This window comes from Psittacula echo (genome assembly GCF_963264785.1).
Source record: "Psittacula echo genome assembly, chromosome: 11".
NCBI lineage: Eukaryota > Metazoa > Chordata > Aves > Psittaciformes > Psittacidae > Psittacula > Psittacula echo.
This window is the reverse complement of record NC_137746.1, coordinates 6,280,203-6,302,153: the sequence shown is the minus strand read 5'-3', so window position 1 is coordinate 6,302,153 and position 21,951 is coordinate 6,280,203. Positions and strand designations below refer to the sequence as shown.

Below are 21,951 nucleotides of genomic sequence, written 5' to 3'. Positions count from 1 at the left end.
CCCTCCCAGGCCCACATTTCCCATTATCCTGCATGCTTTAAGAGACTTTTCTGCCTCAGCTTCAAGACATTGCCCTTTTTTGCACTGACTTCCCAAACAGACCTACTAAGGACACACCACAGTGGCATGACTTATTCAGCAGCATGAGGATAAACCACACTTATCTAGAATCACAGAACGGTTAGGGTTGTAAAGGACCTTAAGATGTTCCAACCCCCGATGCTGGATGCTATCATGACATGCTCCACTCCTGGCCCAGGCTCTGCCAGGTAGTTTTGCACCTGGAAGAGAAGCGCCCATCTCACACCCCAGCACATTTCCACATAAAAAATAAATCATATTTATTGATTAAAGTAAGATACATGATTCAGGTGCAGCACCAGCTCTTCCACTGGGCAGCTACACAAACAGTACGCTGACAATACCCATAGGCACAAGACATGTACATTGATCATTTCTATATCTACAAGTTCTGTGGTTACAGAGCAGCCTACGATATGCAAGTGTCAAGTTTTCGTGTCCATTGGGTCCTGTGCCAGGTCCTCCTGGCTCAGCAGAGCCCCCTCACACCATGAGCCCCACCAGCACGTCTGACCCCATCTCCTAACAGCCCCTGAACACCCTCATAAAGTGAAGAATTGCAAAACCCATTTAATGCTGCAGTGATATCCCAGTCTCCTTGGCAATGAGGCCTTCACCGCTGAGCGCAAAGTGAGTTTGGATGCCAGCAAACCCACTGATGCGCAGTGCCAGGCTGAGAACATGCCCTTGGGCCACAGTTGCCCCCAGGATGTGTCCAGCCTTCTAGTAGGGTCCCAAAAGAGCAGGGGGCAAACATGAAACGTCCCCTGCTTTGCCAAGGGTGACATTTCTGCACACAAACCCAATCCCAAGGGCCACACCGGGGTCAGGACGCAGTGATGGATGTGAATATTGCACTTCTGTCCGTGGCGTGCCTGGAGCCCCCTCCCAGACCTGAGTGTTTGCTCCAGAGGGAGGGTTTGACTTAAAGCTTTGCTCTGCTCATGACCAAGCGATGCTGGAGCATGCTGAAACCTTCACCAACGCCGACTTCGAGGGGACAAAGTGAGCCCTGAGAGATGCAGTGAGCAGGTGAGGGGCTGGAAAAGGAGCAGCAGCATGGCACAGACCTACCCTGACACAGGGCACCCAAAGCAGGACCAGCAAAGGGGACAGTGCAAGACACTGAAACACCACACATCGTGGAGGCAGGCTGCAGGGATGCTGCTCAGCACAGCCTTCTCCTCCCAGAAGTGGGTCAGACACCAAAAATAACCCCGAGCCTCACTCATCCTCCACCAAAGATGGGAATGCAGCCTGGCAGTGCTATATTCACACCCCCAGGAAGACACGGCTGTGGCAGGATGAAGGGATAAAGGCTTTCCAAAGGAAGCCACTGCACTGCCGGTGTTTGAAGATGCTGTGTTGGAAGGGAGGAGTTTGGCCAAGACACAGGGTTACAGAGGGGTGGCTCAGCCAAAACCTTTTTGCACTCCTAGAAGACATCCCATGGAGGATGCATTTGCTCTCTTGTCTTAGAAACAAAGAAATCCAGCAGAAAGGCAATGAAACTCCCTAGGGAGGAAGCTGGGCTCACCGAGGAAGGAAAGCAGCAGCGCAATGGGGACCACCCCCCAGGCATGCACCAGCCACAATGCAAGAAGCAACAGGAGCACAGGGAGAAGCACTGGAGAGCCGCATCCTGCTGGAAGACAGGAGCTGGGGCAGAGGCAGAAGATGTAGAGGGAGTAACAGTAAAAATAATAAGGGGTTTGAGTGTGATTTGACATTCAGTATCAGCCTGCAGCCTCAGCTGATGTGTGCACTGTGAACAAGGCGATGTGTTTTAGTGGTGTGCAGGCAGTAAGTGGTGACCCCTGAGGACACCCCATCCCACACAGGGAAAGGGCTCCCAGCTGAAGGCAACCAGCTTGGACCTTCCTTGTGGCAAAGCCCATTTGCTCCCCACATGCCTTGGCTCTCTAATGCTTCCAAAAGCCTTGCACTTGTGCGTTACGTGAGGAAAAAGAAGTGTTTCTACTGAAAGCATGGGATAGGTTCCGCAAACCCTCCCATGCCAAGGATGTGCCCAGTGCCCAGCTCCAAGCCCTGTGGCAGCCGGAAACAGAGCAGGAGCCAATGCCCGTGTCTGGGGACCACAGCACAGGAGAGCTGGGGTCCCCGGGACGCTCCACACCTTGGGCTCTGCCCACACTCCCCACAAGGTGAGGAGGCAGCTCCACACTCTCCAACCTGAGCTGAGGTTTCTCTGTTGCTGTAAAAATAAAGTGCTCAGGGAAAAAAAGGAAACAACAATAAACAAACTGGCACAAAACAGAGCAGTCCCCGTTCCCACCCTGATTGAAGGGATGGGGGATATACAGAAAGGGTGGGATTTAAGAATAAAGTATATAATCAAAATCCACATCCCCAGGATTGCTCCCCTCCGAAAGCGACTATTTACAGGGGATGAGGGGGCTGTTTTGCTCAATCACCTGCCCCAGGGAAGGCACTGCCCCAGCCCAGATCCCACCTCCACTACCAGAGCCCAGCACAGGACCCTCCTGCTGGGGGGGTGCAGCCCTGTCCTCTCACAGACCAACCCCACCGTGAGGAGAGGGGAGACCGTCCCCAGGAGACCAGCATCTCCCGGAGCCCCTGTGCCCCCACAGTGGTACCCGGGCAGGCAGGGGACCGTCACTGCACCATGGCACTGGTGGCATTCACCACGGTGGCTGCGGGCGCTGCCAGCTCTACCAGCGCCTCATATGTCCCCACCACGAAGCCCACAAAGCCAAAGAGGCTGATGACGATGTCCTTGGCAATGACGAGGGGGTGCATGCCTTCAGAGTAGTAGGTGGCGATCTCCAGCAGCGGGGGGAAGATGAGAGCCAGGGCGCTGCTGCTGATGGAGCCTATCAGTGAGATGACGATGTCCAGGCGCGGGATGAGGATGGCCAGGACGCCTGGAGAAGGAGCAGACATCACATTAGCACTGATGACTCCCAGATGGCCAAGACCTTCCTTCCCTGAGCGAAAGTAAGCAAAAACCCACAGCAGGGATCTGCTTGAATCCTCCCTCTGCCCTTCTCCCTGACACAAGAGCTTTGAAGATGGGGTTGCATATATTTTCTCCTCCCCAACAAGCAATTGAGCCATTGCATTTAGTTAATGAAGCACAGCATGCAGACCAAACCCTTCCTGTCGCCCTGGACACCAGTGAGTTCCAGGACTGAGCAGGATGCGTGCCCCAGCAAACAGATGCCGCTGGCAGAAGAGCAGCCATGGCATCCTCAGCCCCCCTTGTGAAAGCCAGGACTCCTGCCCCCCACATATGGGGAGCCATAAAGCCTCAAAAACCCCATAAAAGCAGGGGAAAGGAAGAAAAAGCCCTCTCCCTCCACTCCGAATACATCGGTGTGGTTTGCATGCGTTTAGAGCTGCTCCAGCAGCAGAGCGCCCACGGCACAGCCCCGGGGAAAACATTTGTTAGGTAAAATCTGCAGCCAAGGAAAATCCCTCAGGAGACTTCTGACAGCTCGGCACTTATCGGGGCAAACTCTGCTCCCTCTGCTCCCGCTCGGGGCCAGAGGAGGACAGAGGGATGGTGCCTTCTGCTTCCAACCAGCCCGCAGCCGCCACCACAATGCCCCTTGGCACCACACACTGAGCAAGCTCCCCATCCGAGGCAACCTCAGCACTTGAGTGCATCACTGCTGCTTTTGAGTCAAAAAAAGCCTGAGGAAAAGACAACCAGAGCTTTGCAGAGCATCCTCTGCAAGCAAAGCAGACTTCAGTATTTAATCAAATACTGGTTTATTGCTTTGAAAGCTCTGCTTAGAAATAGGAGACACCTAGAAACATGGCAGCTACTGCCTCGGTGGAGAAGGGACATGTCAGGGCTCCTTACTAGAGGGGTTTGGTTTTGCCCTGGCAATCAGCTACAGGATGTTGGAGCCTCCCTGAGCCAAAGATCACCCACAGCACCACAGGAGATGGAAAGCCTGGGAGGCTGACAGCAGGCATAGACACACACAGAAGATGCTCCTGCACAACACCACACTCCAGCCCTGCTGTCATCTGGATATGCCTAGAGACAAACCTCCCCTCCACCTTGGGGGACAGCAGCAAAGGCCCCCACTAAGCTGACCTAGAGAAAGTTTACCCTAGTGTTCAGCCCTGCACAGGGCCAAAGGAGGGCTCTGCCAGGTCTCTGCTGCAAGCAGTATCCCTGCTCCAGCAGCCTGCAGGAAGAGCAGAGCAGCCGACATCAGCAGCATCTTCAGCCCACCCCACACCGCTCTTTGGACTGGAAGCAAACAAAACTATCAACCCCCCTCTAAATGAGGCAGAGCTGAAGCACCAGCTGCAGCCCGCAGCCTCCGGGGTAACGGTCGTGCTTTCCACAGGTATTAAGTCAAAGGGGTTTTAAGTGTGCTGGTTTTGAAGTCTAAGCTTAAAAGACACCAAATTGCATCCTCTCTTTGGAAGCCAAAGCCACGATGCAGGCTTGTTCTGCAGCCACGCATTCAGCTGATGAATATTCATGAAACCCCCCTAATTGCTTTTATCCTCAGCAACAGCCACAGCCATCTCTTACAGGGAAGGGTAAAGGGAGGAGGTACAAAGGAACCAGCATCCCTGTACCAACACCGAGACAGGAGGGTACAGCCAGTGCCGGTCCCTAAAGCCATCCAATCGCTCCAAGCCTTCACTTTCCTGGCCACACAAACCCTCCAAGAGAGGCTCCAAGCCCAACCACAGCACTGGGGTGACCAGAGCACATGGCCCAGCACAGCAGGACTTCATCCCTGCACTGTCCCTCCAGCTGCAGGCATTGGGACAGAAGGTGCTTCAGGAACTCAGCACATAGGAGATGGGGCTTTACCCACCTCTGTCAATGCAGAACTTCTGGCCCATCACTAGTGAATGCCCAGAAACCAGCAGCACGCTGCTTTCAGCCAGCCCCACTGCTCTTCAGTTAGCATCACACTCCTCAAACCCAAACCAAAGCCAGCTAAGATGCAGGGAAGGTCCCTGATGCTCAAATCTGGTGCATCAGCAGCATCAAGCCATTGAGAAAAGCTCCTTTTCAGCAAATGACGCCAGGGAGCTCAGTCAAGCATCTCAGCTGTGCTGACAACAGCAAGGATTTAGCCTTCAGGAATCAAAGCCAGCTAAAATCAAATACTTCTGCACCTGATTTGCTCCATGTCTTTTCCAAAGGTCCACCAGGCTCAAGCCCAGCAGCTTGCTCCACCAGAGCCTCACTGCAGGTACCAAATGACATGGAAAGCTTACTCCTCCATTGAAAAGACCGGTCTCATATAGGGCAGGCAGAGGACCACTGCTGCAACTACCTGGAGGCCACCTTGGCCCACTGGCTTGCATTAGCAAGGCCCAGGCGACTTCTTGCAGTGAGGACTTTAGCAGTAGGGCTAGAGGCAGCAAGGCAAGGGGTGAAAGCTCTCCAACCCACAGCAGGAAGGAGGTCCCACATCCTCATAGGGGAACTCAGACAAGCTGCTTTGTACTCACAGGTCACGCCAACCAGGGCCACCCTGAGGAGCAGGTTGACCAGCCAGCCCCAGCGCTCTGACACCCGGGCGATGAGGGGAGGAATGATGATCTCAGCAGGCACATAGAACTGCACAGCATAGGTGATGAAAATCCCAAAGCAGAAGAGCAGCTTGACAGCTTGATACAGCCTGCAAACGAGAAGGAGGAGATCCAGTGAGACACGCTCTGTTCCAACCCCTGTGGCATCAACAGCAGAAAGCAGAAGGTGAATGCTCGGCCAACAAGGACTTCTGTGTGATAATGGTTTTCCCCTCCTGAACAGTTTCCTGGAAAATCAAGGGTGATGCATTCAAGTCCATAGACCCCTTTTTGGGCAAGAGATTGCAAGGAGACAGCACAACCTTCAAGCTGCAGCAACAAGTGTCCCTACACCTAATCAGAGGCTTTTAGTCTTGGTGTAAGGAATCATCAGGCCAGCAGCTGGGCCTGCAGCCCCTCAAGTGCTGCTTCCCCTTGGGAAAACTCATGGACACAGATATTGAGAGTTCTTTGAAAAATAAAGCAAATAAACAACCAACCAACCATGACAAACCACTGTCCTGCTCCTGACTCATTCCAAGGCACAGGGAAAGATGAGGTGTCCTTGGCCAAGGGACCAGGAGCCAAACTTGATCCTCAACAAGTTAAGGCACCCACCTACATTTCTAGATGCTCATGTTGCCACACTGCCCCTTGGCTGCACAAAGTAACACCTCCAGATACCTTGCTCCCTGTGTAGCTGTGCACCATCCTCTCCACTCGAGCACACTGCACTTTGCAAGGTCTGCAGTGGCACAGGGTGTCCTTCTTCGTGATTGCTCCCCACAGACAACACCTAAATACCCACTAGCACTGGTACTGGCAAGAGCCTGCAATCCTGATTTTTAGCCAGTGACCCAGAATGAAGTTGCAGCTATTCCCAAAGGTTCCTCACCTTGACCTCCATCCAGCCTCTGAGCTGCAAGAAGAAAAAAGCTTCCTTTTCTCCTATTTGTAATCAGCTGGATTCTGGTTATAACCAGAATTCTGTTATAATAGGAGATGACAAATATCTTCAAAGAGGCTTAGCTGCAGCCATGAATATTTCACAGATACCGATTACTGCTTGGCTTCTGAGGAGGGGGAAGAGGACAGAACCACTGGGGTAAGTCTGGGCTTACAGAGCAAATGGGATACCAACATCACCACCACCACCTGCAACTGAACCTCCTCCATAAAATAGAAAGAGCAGCTATTTCGGGCACGCTGCATGATACATGTTTGTAGACAGCTAAAAGAGCAGTTTGGGCTGAGCAGAAGGAAGGCAGACTGCAGACAAGCTGCAAACTGCACCTTAGGCTCACCCTGAGTCTGGTCGCACCATGTCCCACATCCTACAGCGATGCAGCAGTGGACAAGCGTAGCCGCAGGACAAAGACTGTTGTTGACAGAGCACTGGAACAGGTTGCCCAGGGGGGTTGTGGAGTCTCCTACGTTGGAAATATTCAAGGCCCAGCTGGACAAGTTCCTGTGTGATGTACTCTAGGTTACCCTGCTCTTGCAGGGGGTTGGACTAGATGATTTTTGAGGTCACTTCCAACCCTCGGGATTCTGTGATCCTGTAGGTGGCCGAAAAGCCACCTCCCAGCTCGGTCTCCTACCTCAGCTCCCCAGCAGCTGAAAAAGCCTCTCCAAAAGAGGAATGATATCCAGTTACGTCAGATATGGTCCTACCCGTTCCCCAACGCAAGACATGCTGACCAAGCAGGAAACACGGGTCCTGCCCATACCACGTGGGTAAATATGAAGTGGATCCAAGCAGAGGAACGTATCTGGCTCCCTTTAACTTCTTTGGGCCCAAGCCAGTGCCCCTCTGTATGTTGGTTCTCAGCATCCAGCTGCTACAACAGCAGTCTCAAAACAGATGCAATTCACATGCAAGGTACCTTTGAACATCAGTGGCAGAGTCTGGTGCAGTCAAACATTTCCCACAGTCACAGGGGATGGAGGTAGGGATCACCTAAGTGAATGGGACCAGATCAGATATATTCAAGATTGTGCCCAACATCAGCCGGAATTCATTTTATCATCTATAAAAGAGCAGGGTAACCAGAGAGAGGTCCTGTTACCTGGGAAGAAGAATCATATCTGCCTTCAAGAAGAATGAGGGAAGCTACAGGCTAATCAGCCTCACCTTCATCTCCAGAAAAGTCCTTCTAACATCCATTTCCAGGCACATATTGTACAGGGTGAAAGGCCACTGGGGATTTGCCAAGGGGCAATCATGGATATATCTTCATCAGTGAACCTGGATGAGCTCTCAGCAACCCAGAGCACACTGTCAGCAAGTTCCCAACAAGACTGAATTGGAGGGAACGACTGACACACCTTGGAGCAGGACCTAAACACGGGCAAAGTTCAAAAGCAAATACAAAATCCCACACATAGGAAAGGCTGGGGCCCAGCTTCCCATCTGGCCAGAACAGGACCTGGAGGTCCCGTGGGCAGCAAACTGACCATGAGCCAGCAGCAGAACCTTGTAGTGATTAAGGTCAATCACATACCAGGCTATGTTAGCAAAAGTATAGCCAGCAGGTTAAGGACTACTCTCATTAGGAGCTTGTGAAGCTGCATCTTGAGTATCATGTCCAGTCTTGAGATTCCTAACACAGCAAGTTGAATGGAGGCTACTAAGATAGCTGTGGCTGGAGCACATGACACACATGGAGATGCTGCAAGACCTGGGCTAATTCAGCATGAAGAGAATTATCACGGGGGATGTTATTGCTGTCTTCAGCTACCTATAAGGAAGGCATGGAGAACACAGAGACAGGCTCTTTTCAAAGCTGCACAGCAGAAGAACCAGCGGCAACAGGACAGAGCTGCATCCCAAAAGGGTAGTTAAGTACCAGATCAAGGGCCTGGAGAAGTAGGGAACCTCACTCCTTACTGATATTCAACATTTAAGTTGGCCCTGCTTTGAGCAGCAGGGTGGACTCAATATCTCCAGTGGACATTGCTCTCCTCAAGCTAAATTTGCCCTATGGTTCCATAAGCAAACTAAAGACAAAGCTACCTTGAGAGTCGAGTGCGCCCAGATAGCCAAATGTGACTTGAGTGCACAGTAGCCTTGAGCTACTTCTACTCCACACCTGCATACCTTCAAGCTGTATTTTCAGCAAAATGATGCTGTAAAACCATAAAGTGTTCCAGGGCAATCTACAATTAAGAGGTGTTATTAAAAAAGTTACAGAGGAAGGTTGGCTACTGAACCTACCCATCAAGAACCATGACAAGCTCAAAGGGCATTTTAAATACCAAGAGGAGAAAGAGCTCAAGCCCTAGCTTGAGCTCCATGCAAGGCCCTGGAGAGGCACTGCTCTGTCAACCACAGCAACTACTTGCCTAACCCAGATGGTCACACCAAGCCATTCCAACAAGCTGCAAGAAATGGCATACACTCCTTGGACCACAGGCTCTGTCATTACCTACCTTCAACTGGTTATATGCAACCAAACATCTTCCCCCTCACTAGAGCATTTCTTCACTCTTAAGAGGATGCGGTGAAGCAACGCTTCTGAGGATGTGAGGAGGGATTTCTGCATAGCAGTGCAGTGTTGTGGAGGCTGTGGTTAGAGCTGGGTACTGGGAACCGACATGCTCCTTATCTGAGGAAGCTGTGGTTATGGAGAAATGAGGACGGAAAAGCCCTTAGTCACCCTGTAACCCAACGATTCCTGACACACTCATCAAATCTGCTCTAGAGACCTCCGGGCAATGCCTACAGCCAAAGGAGGATGCAGCATCTGTGCCATGGTCCTCATTTTGTTTCCAACACTGCAGGCAAACTCCAGAACTTCTCACCAACAGCCCTTATGACCAACTTCTGCAGCCCAACACCATTACTGCTGGGAAAGAAACCCACAGGCAAAGCAGGATGGGCAAAACACTCATTTCAAGAGCAAGTCTTCACCCATCACCTACAGGTGGGTTTTGTTTTCCAGAAAAGTCCTTTGACAGAAAGCATGGATGCTCCTAGAAACATGCATTTGAACTAGGAGCTTCCTGCAGTCTGGCACATCACAGAAATCCCATTACCCTCTTTCTAAGGGAACACCATCCTTTAGAGCAAACAAAGCTGAGATGTCTCGCAGAAGTCCCCATGCAGCATTACAGGTCAGCAGATGTCATTAGTCTGTGGCACACCATGGTGCTCTGCAGAGCCGAAGGCCTGGGTCTGACCTGCTTTCCGCCTTCAGGAGAAGCAGCAGCACTTCATCCCCTTCACACTTCCCTTCAGCTTGCTGAGAGGACGGGATTCACACCTACTGTGCTTGGAATGGTGGGACCCAGATCTCCCTACAACACGGGCAAGTTTTCCCACCAGCCCCATCCCTCCTCACTGAAAGGAGGGACCTGGCAGAGCTCCAGCCCCTACAGGGGACAATGCAAGGCTCTTGGCAAGAGCAGGACCTTCAGCCACACCAATACACAGCAGTTCAGTCACTACACAGACCCAGCATGAATGAGAGTCTGTGCACTCAAATAGAAGGAAACCGTCCTAGCAATAATTAAAGCAAAACCAGGCTCTATTTCTCCAAATGCTTGCTCTCTCCAGAGCTCCAGCTGCACTGTTCTGCAAGGTCAGCACATGGAAGCCCAGCAGTGACTCAGTGACAGTCCTGCCCAAATCTATTTCAACAATGAGGAAGAGGCAGCGAGTCACAGTGCAAGGCGATGAGCAGATGCTAACAGCAGAGAGTGTGGGCTGGGGAGGGGAACAGGCACCTCCAGCTTCAAGTTTCACTCTGGTTTCTTGCAGGATTTCAAGGCAGCAGAGACATCAAAGAGAAACTGTTGAACTTCAGGTGCTCCCAGGCAAACCCAGAGAAACCCTGCTGCTGCAGGATGGCTTTTCAACAAACCTCGTGGCATCAAAGCAACCCGCAGCCCCAGCTCCGCACCACGTGCAGGGGGTGATCCTGTGCAAGTGGAACCTCTGCAGAGCTTCTCTCCAGCTCCTCCTTGCCTGTCAGCACCACATCCTGCCCCACAGACACCCCAAAGCAGTGTATTGTAGGAAGCAACAGAAGTGGGTTTTTCAGGATTTCCTCATATAATCCCATGTGGAGCAAGCTGGAAAAGGCATTTATTCTCAATACTTGTGTGCTCCACACTTCTTGTCCCAAAGGCAAGAAAACTTGCTTGCATTTCTCCTCTGGGATGAATATGGATCTGTGACACTGAACAACCACTCAGCCCCAGGGACAGATCAGCACAAAGCCCAGCCAGTTGCTGCAAGAGCCCTCAGCCCCAGCAAGAGAGGAGAGAACCCCTCCAGGTTATAGCAGGTACAGGGTCAAGGCATGTGTATTTCCAGCATCTCAAGAGGCCTCGCCAGATCCCAGAGGATCACAGGAAGGTTTGGGGAGCTGCAGAGCTCGCACCCACAGGAAGGAAGGGGTATCCTCATGGCACCAGCGCTCATAGGCAAAGTGCTGGCTCCAGATGAGCCGCATCCAGTCACAATGCGGAGCCCAGGAGTGGGAGTTTGAACCCCAGGGCTGCAAACACAGATCCCAGCCCACACGTGGAGACGTCACATCTCACCCCCTCTGGGAGCTCCCAGCTTTGGGGTAGTTTTCCAAGTTCTCCATTTGGGGAAGAGAAGTGGGTTTTGCTATTTTATCAACCCTTTTTTATTGATTATTTGATAATTATTATTATCAACCCTTTTGATACGGCTGCACAGGGGCTGTGTTCAACATCTCCCAGCCAGAACACCGCTTAGCCCCCAGAAAGATGCCACAGGCTCCAATAAAAAGGCAGGAGCTGCATTTACCCAGACAGGTACCACCAGGGACCCCAGAGAAGCAGCCTGAGCTGCAGAGCCAAGACCAAGCTCAGATACCACAGCAATGAGCCTCTCTTCCACCCTACACATCAGACAATCCTTGTCAAGCTCCTTTGGACAGTTTGAATACAGCATGGCTGATCCTTTCCAAAGCTCATCCAGGTTAGTTCTCCTAAGGAATGAAGTCCCCTGCTGCTCCCTCACCTCCCTTTCTCCTTACCCTTGGCCCTTGCACACCCCGTGGGGACTCACCAGCAGTTGGGCAGGTTGAGTGTTATGCTGGCCTGAATGTCTGCCCCGAAGCGCAGGTACCCCAGGACGCTCAGGCTGATGTACAAGATGGTGACAATGGTCATCCCCACATAGAGGATGACTGGGAACTGACGGGGGTTCTTCATCTTGTTTTCCAGAGGCAGCACCTGGGAGAGGAGAAGGAGGAGGATGACAACAGAGCAGCATGGTGCCCCTGTTCCTCTATAGCCCTCAGCCCCGGAAAGCAGGAGGGGCAGCCCCATGGCCAAGCACGGCTCTCCATGCCAGGGGATGGGATGGTCACACATGGAACCCAGCTGTAACTGGAGATCTGATTTCTGTGTTCCCATTTGAGACCTTCACACTTGGCATGGCAAGTCTTCAGTGGCATCACTCATGCCCTTGCCCTAAGGAAGAGACCTGCTCCCTCCCTTTGGCAGGAGCTGTGCCCATTAGTACCTGGCATCTTGGGGCAACACCATCCACCCCATACCCTGGCTGCACTCCACTCTGCACTCCAAAACAGCCCAGCCCTGCCCACAGGGACAGGCCCGTCATGGTACATTGTCTTACTTTACCCATATAGCTGGAAAGACCAAGACACTTTCTCCCCTTCTATAAAGTTTGGACATATTTCAACCAAACAGGACAATAAAAAAGGAAAGGCAGAAGCAAGTCCCTCATCTCTCTACTACCAACACTTGCTTTCAAATATAAGACTTCAGCAAACATTTTTATAGCTGTCCTTGGGTGGCAAGACTTCAAGGACAGACATAGCAGCAGATCTGGTGAGGAGGCAGGACCAGAAAAGCTTTTATTTGCTTCTCCTCCTCCAAATCACACAAGGAAGAGAGCATTTGTGCCTTACCACCAGCAAGGGCCCTCTGCCCCGGGCACAGCATCCAGTAAACACTCCCCCTGTAATGGACTGGGCCCTCTCCAGCCCTGCGTTTACAGTCAGCTTATATTGAGAGATGAAAACATTCTTTTCCCCTTTGAAGGGAGCTCCCGGAAACAGCCCACAACAGCTCCGGGAGCCATGAAGCTCTCCACCCACCCAGCCAGCTTTTTTCCACAGACACAGTGGTCTATTTACAGCATCTTGTATGCATTATGTAAATCCAGCCCTACAGCAGGCTGGGGCCACCTGGCTGCTGAAGGATGATCTTGAAGCCTCCACAGCAGGGTGGGAAGGAACCGATCACACTTCTTTGTGTCATGCTTTTTGGCCTCCCACTTTGGGGGCTTTAGGATCCACCCTGGTAACAAGGCTCAGGATGATCCCTCATCTGCAGGTCAGCCAGCAGAGCCCAAGGCAACTGCCAGTGCAATTCCCAGCAGAGCCCTATCTACTGCCAGATACAGCCACCTTCAAAGCAGCAACCAACCTCCTGAGGTTTGGAGCATGTGCTCCTCCAGTAACAGGGTTTGACCCAGGAGGTAGCCCAGAGGCTAAAGCTAACAGCATCATCCAGATTTTGGGTTACTGTCAGAGAAGTTCATCTGCAAATACAGCTGCAACACAGGGGCTGTGGCAAGCCCGAGCACGGGCTGAGCCTCCTGTGCAGGCAGCCCCGTTGCCCCACGCCAAGACTTACCACCCCGATGCCTTCGAAAGCAAAGATCGCAGTGCCAAAAAACAGAGGGTAAGTCTTCCAGGCTGCTGCTAGAGGCAGGCCACTGGGATCAGGAATGTCCTGGAAAAGAGCCCATGCAGAGTTCAGATACAGGGAGGATGGGGAGGACCTGGCTTCCTGTCGTCACTCCCCAACAGAGCCCCATGCCACAGGGAAAACCCTGCGGAGCAGAGGGTAACCACTTTGCCCATGGGAACGAGCATCATCCCATAGTGTGCAAACACCCTGTTGTTGAGTTCCTTCACCTGCCAAAACACAGGACAGCACACAAATGACAGAGGGAGCCATACACACTTACCCTGACAATGTACTGGTAGATCACGACGAGGCTGCCAAGCATGGCCACGTTGGCCAGCATGGAGAAGATGGACAGGACCTTGAGATTCTGGATGAACGTGAGCAGCACCACAAAAGGCAGAAGGGACAGCATGTACAGCCGGGAGTCCATGGTGGGGGTCATGGCCACTGTCCTGTTCAAGCTGCAGTCACTGGTGGTCCCATTTGCTGCAGATATGACCTGGGGAAGCACAGGAAGGCTTGATGAAACCCACTGTGCAGGTGTGAAAGGGTCTTGGCAGCCCATCCCAGTGGGTTGGAATGCTACCCCATCAGCTCACTTTCAAACACAGCTAGTTGATTAAAACCAGAGCAATGCAGGTTGAAGTAGTTCTGAAGCAAATCTCTGTTACCTCACTAGGATCAGAGGTGAGATTAGCTATGGCATCTGAGCTGAGACAGCAAAACCTGCCTGAGCCCAGGCTCAGTGAGCACATGAACCTGGCAGCCGAATGCACTGAGGGCAAGGGTTGGTTTGTGCTGCCCACAAGGCCAGTTGATGGCCACTCCATGCTATGTGCTTACCTCTAGAGAGAATTCTGCCCCAGGAACCAGCTGGCTGAGCCATCCCTCCCAAGATCATGGGCACACTGTGGATCAGCAACACAACCACAACCAAGCTGGCTTGGGTACAAGGTGCTGCCTGGCCACTGCAGCAAAGGGCTACCTGCAAACTACTTTAAGCTGCTCTGGACCATGTCCTGCCCCAGAGGAGAGACTAAAGAGCTCCTGCATATATCAGCATTCTCCATGGGAGAGGGCAGCACAAAGCCCCAGCCTGCCCTGCCTCCCCACGGCTTGCTCCAAAGCCATTTTCCAAACCAAAGCTCCACCCAGCACAGCAGCAATGATCTCGCCTGAGGTACCACCCTCCCCATGGCTCCCATCTCACACACCAGTCCCCACCACAAAAAGAAACAAGCAACACTCCCCACCCAAAAATTCCAAAACCAAAGCCAAGGGGTTTCCCAGCCGTGGGAGCAGCAGTGTGGCAGCAACCGGACCCCTGCTGCAGCAGAGCAGGAGCACAAAGGGGAACAATGCTGAGCAGCACTTGCGAGGCACTGAGATGCTAGAGGCAGGGAACAGGGATTCCTCATTCCCAGTTTCTTACAGCACGGGAGCCAAGCAGTTCAGGGTTTCTGTTTATTTCCTCCTGGCGGAAGGAAACTCTTTCCCTAGAGATGTAATTAAGTTTCAGAGCCATGGGATGAGGAAAGAAACTGGAATGTAAACAGGTGCAGGAAAGGGAGAAGAGGGGTTGACAGCAGGTCCTGGTATCCATACGTCACCCACCTACACAGAGTATCAATACAGCAATTAACTGAGGTGGGCAGGACATCACAGGTAGTGTCCCCCGTGTCACCTCTCTCTTGTCTTCCCTCATTAGAAACAGCCCCTGCTTCCCCTCGGGACATGGATGTTTCCAGTGCCTCTGCACACAGAACAAAGCCACAGACAGGGCTTCCCAGAGAAACCTGCCCTGTTTGAACAGGAAAACCTCTGATCCTCCAAAACACCCAGGCAATACCTTCCTGAGCAGCATCAGCTATGGAAACCAGACCTTTGGTGGAGAACAGAGCTGCGACACAGGAGCTAAGAATAACCCAAACACCTCCACACACCCTCTCGCCTTCCCCTTGCTCCCAAAGGAAGGAGTAAACCTAACCTGCTTCAGATTGTCAGCCAGAAAGACAAAGTACACGCAGCAGAAGCCCAGCTGAGTGATGATCAGGAAAAGTCCCACCAAGTGCCTAGAAGAGAAAAAAAGACCATTTGTTAGTCAGGCCGTGCAGAAATGAGAGCACACTTGGGCTGCTTGGGACTGACATGAACACTGCAGTGAAGCTGCTCTCTCCAGAGGTTCAGGTGTGCAGGTAAGGGCTTTAGTTCACCTCTTCTCAATGATCTGGACTCATCTCCATCTAACCTCACAGACCTCAGGCTCTCTGGTCTCCCCCTCCCATCCTCTCCAAAGAGTCAGGACCAGCCTCAGGAGAAAAGTCTCCTCCTTAGCTTTAGCATCTCCAGTCTGCTGCTGAATTGTCATAGCTGGAGACAATGCCCCTCAAACACAGGAAGAGCTGAATGTGTCCAGCATCTGATGTGCTACAACCTGTATGATGTGATGTGGGAAACCACAGGGATGGTGGCACCCCCAGCAGCAGCTACTGGCCACCCTCAGTGCCAGCAAAGCAATACTTGTTATTTACTCTTTTGTTATGCAACAGAGACTTACTTCGCCCCCTCCTTTAGTATAAACCACATCTGGCTGGGGACAGGACTGGGGCAAAAACCTCAGTGTTACCCCTTGAGGGACACCGAGCATCCAGGGAAGGTGTGACACAAAATGTTATGTGGCTCTTGTGCTCATCTGCTGACACAGCTCAGAGACCAGCAGCTCTTCTGTCCCAGCTGCACTTAAAGACAAGTCCCATGCCTGGAGCAGGGGAACAGGTACCTTCCCCAGATGGCATGTGTCCGCAGCCATGCGCTGGGAGTCGATTCCAGCCCGTACATCATGGCACTTCCATAGTCCACAAACTGTTTCTGGAACCTGCCCAAAGAAAGAGGGATCTCACATCAGCCCTGTCTGCTGCTTCCCAGGGCAAATGATGACAGGAATGGGTAAACAGCTCCTGTGAAAAGCCCAGCAGCAGTTCCCAACTGAGGTTTCAATACAGGGAACTTGCTGCTGGGAAGCTCCACAGGACTTCTTGGGAAGGAAAGAACTGTGGGAGCAGTGCTGCCGAGGAGGGGATTTGCTCCTTACCTGTAGCAGAAGTGATGGGCGCACTTCACCAGGATGCCCATGCAGTGCACAGCCACGAGTCCCATCACCAGCAGGCTCACAGGACCCAGCTGCAAGGAAAAGAGAGGCAAGGCTGCACTCTGATGGCCAAAGGCAGAGTTGCACAACACGTTTGACTTCCAGACAAAACTCCACAGGCTCAGTGAGCCAAAACACCGCTGGAGGCTGAACCATTGCTCAGGTGCTGCTCCCAGGAACCAGCCCCCCAGGACCTGACAGAGCCACGAGCCTGGCAGGAATGATGCAAAAGCAGCAAGTTGGGGCAGTCTGGGTGTAGCAAAGCGCTTCCAGGGCTGTTTTTCAAACTACCTTGCACATCCCATTACACAGGTGACAGAGGTCACGGTCCAGACAGAGGAAGGAAGTTTTCCCTTTTAATTACTTGATTTTTCAATCTGAGCAATGGGAATGCTGCACTGCTGGGCAAGGAAACCCGGAGCAGAGCAGTGAGGTGCCCTCCGCCTCTCACATGGGGGGCAGTTGCTGGGGCATAACACAGACACAGGAGGAACTGAGCATTGGGATGGAAGCCGGAAGGAGATGTGACAGTGGCCAGGGGCTGCTGTTTGACCTCCAAGTGCAACCTCAGCCCTCAAGCAGCAAAGCCACATCAGAGCCACTGATCTCAACACAGCTCTGAGGCTGGGCCAGCACACATGAAACCCCACAGAGGGAAGCACGACGCCATCTCCCACCACCAACCTTAACCACTGAGCGATGGGGCTCCTAACGTGCACGCTGTGCTTGTAGAACCCTCAGGAGGCGCACAGCATGCTCAGCACACACTGACTGAGACAAACCAAGGCTGAGGCTGTGCTGAACCTGCCATGACCGGGGTGACGAGATGCCACCCAAGCAGTCTGTGCAACAAACAAAGCAAACCACAGAGCCCAGGCTGCAAAAGCTCACAGGAAACCGAGCACCAAGAGGCATCTCAGTGGGGAGTCAAGTCCTAACACCAGCCATGCAAGCTGCCCAACGCCCTGAGATCACTGCCTCACGAGCACCCACACAGCAGAGCTGAGCGCTGCCTTACCAGGATGCCAGCGTTCTTCACTGCCAGAGGCAGCCCCAGCAGCCCCGTGCCAACATTCCCCTTCAGGAGATGGATCAGGGTCTGGTACCACCTGAGGGAGAGAAGATGCAGAGATGACCATTGGCAGATGCTCACACCCAGACTTTGCACAGTCTCAGCCCTCAGCTCATCCTGCTCAGGGTCCAGCAACTCTGAGCTGCTGCAGGAAACACACAGAGATCCAGATCCTGTCCCCTGAGCCCATGGGACTGAGGAAGGATTGGAGACAAAGACCCAAACAAACAGATTTTGGGTGAGCATTTGCAAAACCAGCTCCAAGGCAAAACCCAGCATGAGCTCAGCACAAGAGCCTCTGAGTTGAAGGGGTCAGAGACAGCATCCTCTGCCCACCTGGGTGAATAAGGCAGAAGAAAGCCCCCAGGACAAGGCTGCAACATGGCCACAATATCCTCTGAAGCTGCACATGCTGTTTGCTCACCACAGCTCCCCATTGATCCAACATGGGAGTGGGGGACTATTGGGAAAAGCACTGAACTCTGCCCACTGCTGCCAAGCCCAGCTTTACTGGAGAGCAGAGAGTGACACTGGGGCAGCTGCTTTCTTGGTGCCAGCACTCCATGGAGTCAGGACCACAACTCTGCCCTCACTATCCCCAGGAGGATTCCCCATAAAGCCATCACCCTCCAGCAAAGCCAACAAGGAGCCACCATCACCTCCTCCACCCTCCCCGTGTGCTGGGCAGGAGGGAAGCATCACTCACGTGGTCCCATTGGTCTCCCCAAAGCGCTGGTAGGACTCAGGATGGGCAAACCCATTGATGCCGCCGGGCGGGCTCCCCTCCGGGGTCACATCCGTGGAGCTGTAGTCGTTGTAGTCCTCGCTGCGGAGGCGCCGGGTGGACATGGTCCCTGTGGAGGGAGCAGCATTAGGGGTGCCCAGCTCAACACCCTCCTTCACAGGCTCCTTGGGGTCAGCCATGGTGCAGAGACCAGCTGGTGCTGCCGGAGCAAGGTCTCCTCCAGGGCTTTTATAGAGCAGTGTGCTTCCACCCAGGCAATCACTGAGCTGGCATGCCCTAAGGTCAAGGGTGCAGGGCACATTCCCACAGGCTCTTCCTGCAGGCCTGTGCCCCTGTTTTGGGCACACCCAGGAAAGACAGGCTCAGGATCCTGCAGGAAGGACCTGGATGCAACCTGCTTCATGTCAGGTAAGTGCCCCGGTGTCCCCCTGCTCTAAGGGGGGTGAGTGTGACAACACAGCCACAGGCAGGGGGGACATGCTGGCAGCCCTGGGACTTGGGACTGGAGCTGTCAAGAGGATGGAGAGGAAAGAGCCAGGGAAGGGAAAGTTCCCCAACTTCTCTTTTTCTTTTAATTAGAGACTTTTCATTAAAAAGAATAAAAAATATTGATTGCGCTCCATCAGGCAGGAGCACAGACCGTGTGCAAACCACGCCCCACCAAGGTTTCACAACCATAGAGGTGCATCATGGGCTTCCCAGCATGAGGCACCTGCATAACTGTCATGGTTTAAGCTCTTGCTCCAGGGAACACCCCAGCAGAGTCCTGCAAGCCAGGAGCACCCACACCAGCTCCACCAAGGACGCTCCAAGGAAGCCTCCTGCCTTCAGCTGGTTTAAATCCCACACAAATCCTGAAGAGTTCCTGCTGCTTCTGCACAGGCTCCCATAAAGAGCCTCTGCTTCCTCCAGCCCCCAGCAGCACCCAGCACCCTGAGTGCCAACCAGGAATGAGCACCAGAGGCAGGGAAATCATCTATCAGGCTCCTGCCCCGCAGCCTGGTGACTCAGTCCCTGCCTCAGGGCTCCACTAGGGTGTCATGCCCAAGGCATCACCCCCTGCCCCAGCAGTCCCAGTCCCCCTCTGCTGATGGAGAGCCAGGCTGGGGCCAAGCAGAAGCAGCAGGGAAATATTACCACAAACGGGCTTGTTTCCTGCCAGAGGCTCCTCCAGCACCCGCCAGGTCACGCAAGCACCCACAGGACGCTGCTTTATTTCCTGCAGCACCAGGCAAAGCGGAGCAGGCAGCAGGGCTGCTCCATCCTGTGCAGCACCAGGCTCCCCACAGCGCTGAGCCTGCCCGCAGCTGAGGGCAGCACAGGCAGCACTCCTGCCTGCCTCCTCGCAGCCAGGACGTGCAATCATGTCCTGAACCGGCTCTGCCGCGGGCAGGGTGAGACAGGGACTGGGAAGAGCAGCAGTGTTAGTTTATACAAGGAAAGCGTTAGATGCTATTTGTCATCGGTGATGAGCCAGAGGAGCAGGGGAGAGACCTGAGAGGCTTTGCCAAGCATTAAGGAATGGTAGTGGGCAAGGGCAGCAGGCAGAGGGGTGCCAGTGTTGGGTCAGGCATGGATACACGTCTCTGGAGATGGTCTGTGCATTATCTGAAGTACCCAAGAGCGATGCTCCCAAATAAAACCCAGTCGCATCAATCTGCCTGATTGCTCCTCATGGTTTGTTTGTCTTTTCCCACAAGCTTTTTGCTTTGAAGAGCCAGGCAAACACATTCATCATGACTTGCCTTGTGTCTGGATTAAAGGTTGCATAGCAGCAGGGCGCAAGCACTCAGCTCCCCCGCAGTCAGCGAGAAGAAGCTGCAAAACTTGTCTCATCCACACAACAAACATTTCAAACTGAAGCAAAACCCCACAACATCTTCTCATCATTACAAGGAGCAAAGACAGGAGCAGCCACATTCGGTTTCCACTTTAAACCGAACTCCTTGGCCACTTCCATGTGCATTTTTACTCCCTATGCACATGAGCTGTTTCATTATGGTGAGTGAAGCACCCAGGAAGGCTGGGGCAGGGAGGTGACAGCAACTTGTCCTTTAGAGTGACAACCCCACGCCACTAGTCAAAAGCAAGATCCAACCTGCTGCTAACCCCGACAGCTCTGCCCAGCTGAGCAGGGGCTGCAACACAAAATCCTCCAGAAATGAGCTGCAGGACAGAACTCCCTGCTGCTCCCCACCACATGTGCTGAACCCCCAAAGCACTGCTTGTAACCCATCTCGGTGTGACACAAGAAAGCCCGCTTGGCACAAACCTCCTGGTCTCAGAGGTCCAGCCCTGCACCCTGCAGAGCACAGGGTTCCCTGCACCTCACCCTGTCCACAGTGCCACACAGCACCTCACACCCATGCAGGATGTAGGCAGACCCATACACTCATGCCAGCTCTGGGCACCTTCAGGCACCCCTGCAAGCTGCCAGCACCCCCTACATCCGCACAGGCTCTGAGCATACACACACACACACACGGCCACATCCATGGACTACCAGCACCCTCAAGCTCCCTTCAGCACCCATGCAGGCTGCAGCGCGCACTTCTACACACCTGAGCACCCACACCTGATGCCAGCACTCCAGGGACCCCTGCACACCCATGCAAGGTGCCAGCACCCCGCAGGCTCCAAGCACCCCCCTACACACCCTGCGGTGTATAAGGCCTGCCAGCGACTCCCTGAGTCCTATCTGCGCGCCCAACCTCCCCAGCTCGCTGCTGCACCCCGGAGCACCCCCTCGGGCTGCCCGCACCCCCGGGACCCCGCGCACACGTGCGGGACGCCGGTTCCCCCCCTGCATCCCTGTGCACGCCGCGGGTTGCCGGCCGCCCTCCGCGCATCCCTGAGCACCCGCATGCTGACAGCGCCCTCCCGCGGGCCGGCAGCCTCCGGTACCGGCCCCATCGCTACCGGCCCCGGTCCCGCACCTCGCCTCCGCCCCGCACCGCGGGGCCCCCGCCGGGCCGCTACCTCGTCACGTGACAGCCGGATCAGCTGACCGCAGCGCCCGCTCCTGCGCACGGAGAGCGGTGAAGGCGAGGGGCGGGGCGAGGGTCACCGCGGCGCCGCCTGGCGGGCGCGTTGGGCGCACAGCAGCGCCTCCTGGTGGGCGCTGCGGGGATTGCGGGTGCGCAGCTACGAATGGGGGAGCGCTGAATCCCGCCGCGAGTGGGCAACGAAGAGCATCCCCCCGCTTCCAACCCAAACTGTTCTGTGAACCTATGATTCTATGGCATGGCAGTGCCGCTCACTGCAGGCTTTTCATATGCAACCGCACAGGGTGCTAAATAACCTCACCTAGGCTCCCTTTCCCCCAAAAAAGGCTGGATTGGATGATCTTTCGAGGTCCAGTCCAGGGGCTGTTCTATCATTCTGATTCTAAACCCCACAGAGCAAGGCAGGCTGGCGAGAGGGTCATTGAGGCAAGCAACACCCCAGAGACACCCAGGGGGACAGGGACTGAGTCCTTGTGTCCAAAAGCAGTGCCTGCAGATCCCATGTGTCCCTCATACAGGAGCCAGCCTCAGGGCTGCTCACAGTCAGTTCTTCTGGCCACAACATCCTCTACTGCTGCCCCCATCCCAGCCCCAACACTGCTTTTGCTTCCCCCACATGCTCAAAATCACATCCCCACTATTTCAAGGCAAACAAATGTCA

The 21,951-nt window shown here is 53.8% G+C and overlaps 1 protein-coding gene across 1 annotated transcript; it reads right to left on the bottom strand.

Moving 5' to 3' along the window:
- Positions 1–322: 322 nt before the first annotated feature.
- Positions 323–21,258, bottom strand: LOC308225725 (proton-coupled amino acid transporter 1-like). The gene is made up of 11 exons (XM_080626827.1): positions 21,222–21,258; positions 18,247–18,394; positions 17,487–17,577; positions 16,412–16,500; positions 16,100–16,195; positions 15,308–15,392; positions 13,601–13,819; positions 13,264–13,362; positions 11,666–11,832; positions 5,560–5,729; positions 323–2,987 (listed from the first exon to the last, which is right to left on the bottom strand). The coding sequence occupies exons 2-11, from the start codon at positions 18,387–18,389 to the stop codon at positions 2,719–2,721; spliced, it is 1,428 nt and encodes a 475-aa protein (XP_080482953.1). The 5' UTR covers positions 18,390–18,394; positions 21,222–21,258; the 3' UTR covers positions 323–2,718.
- Positions 21,259–21,951: the final 693 nt, after the last annotated feature.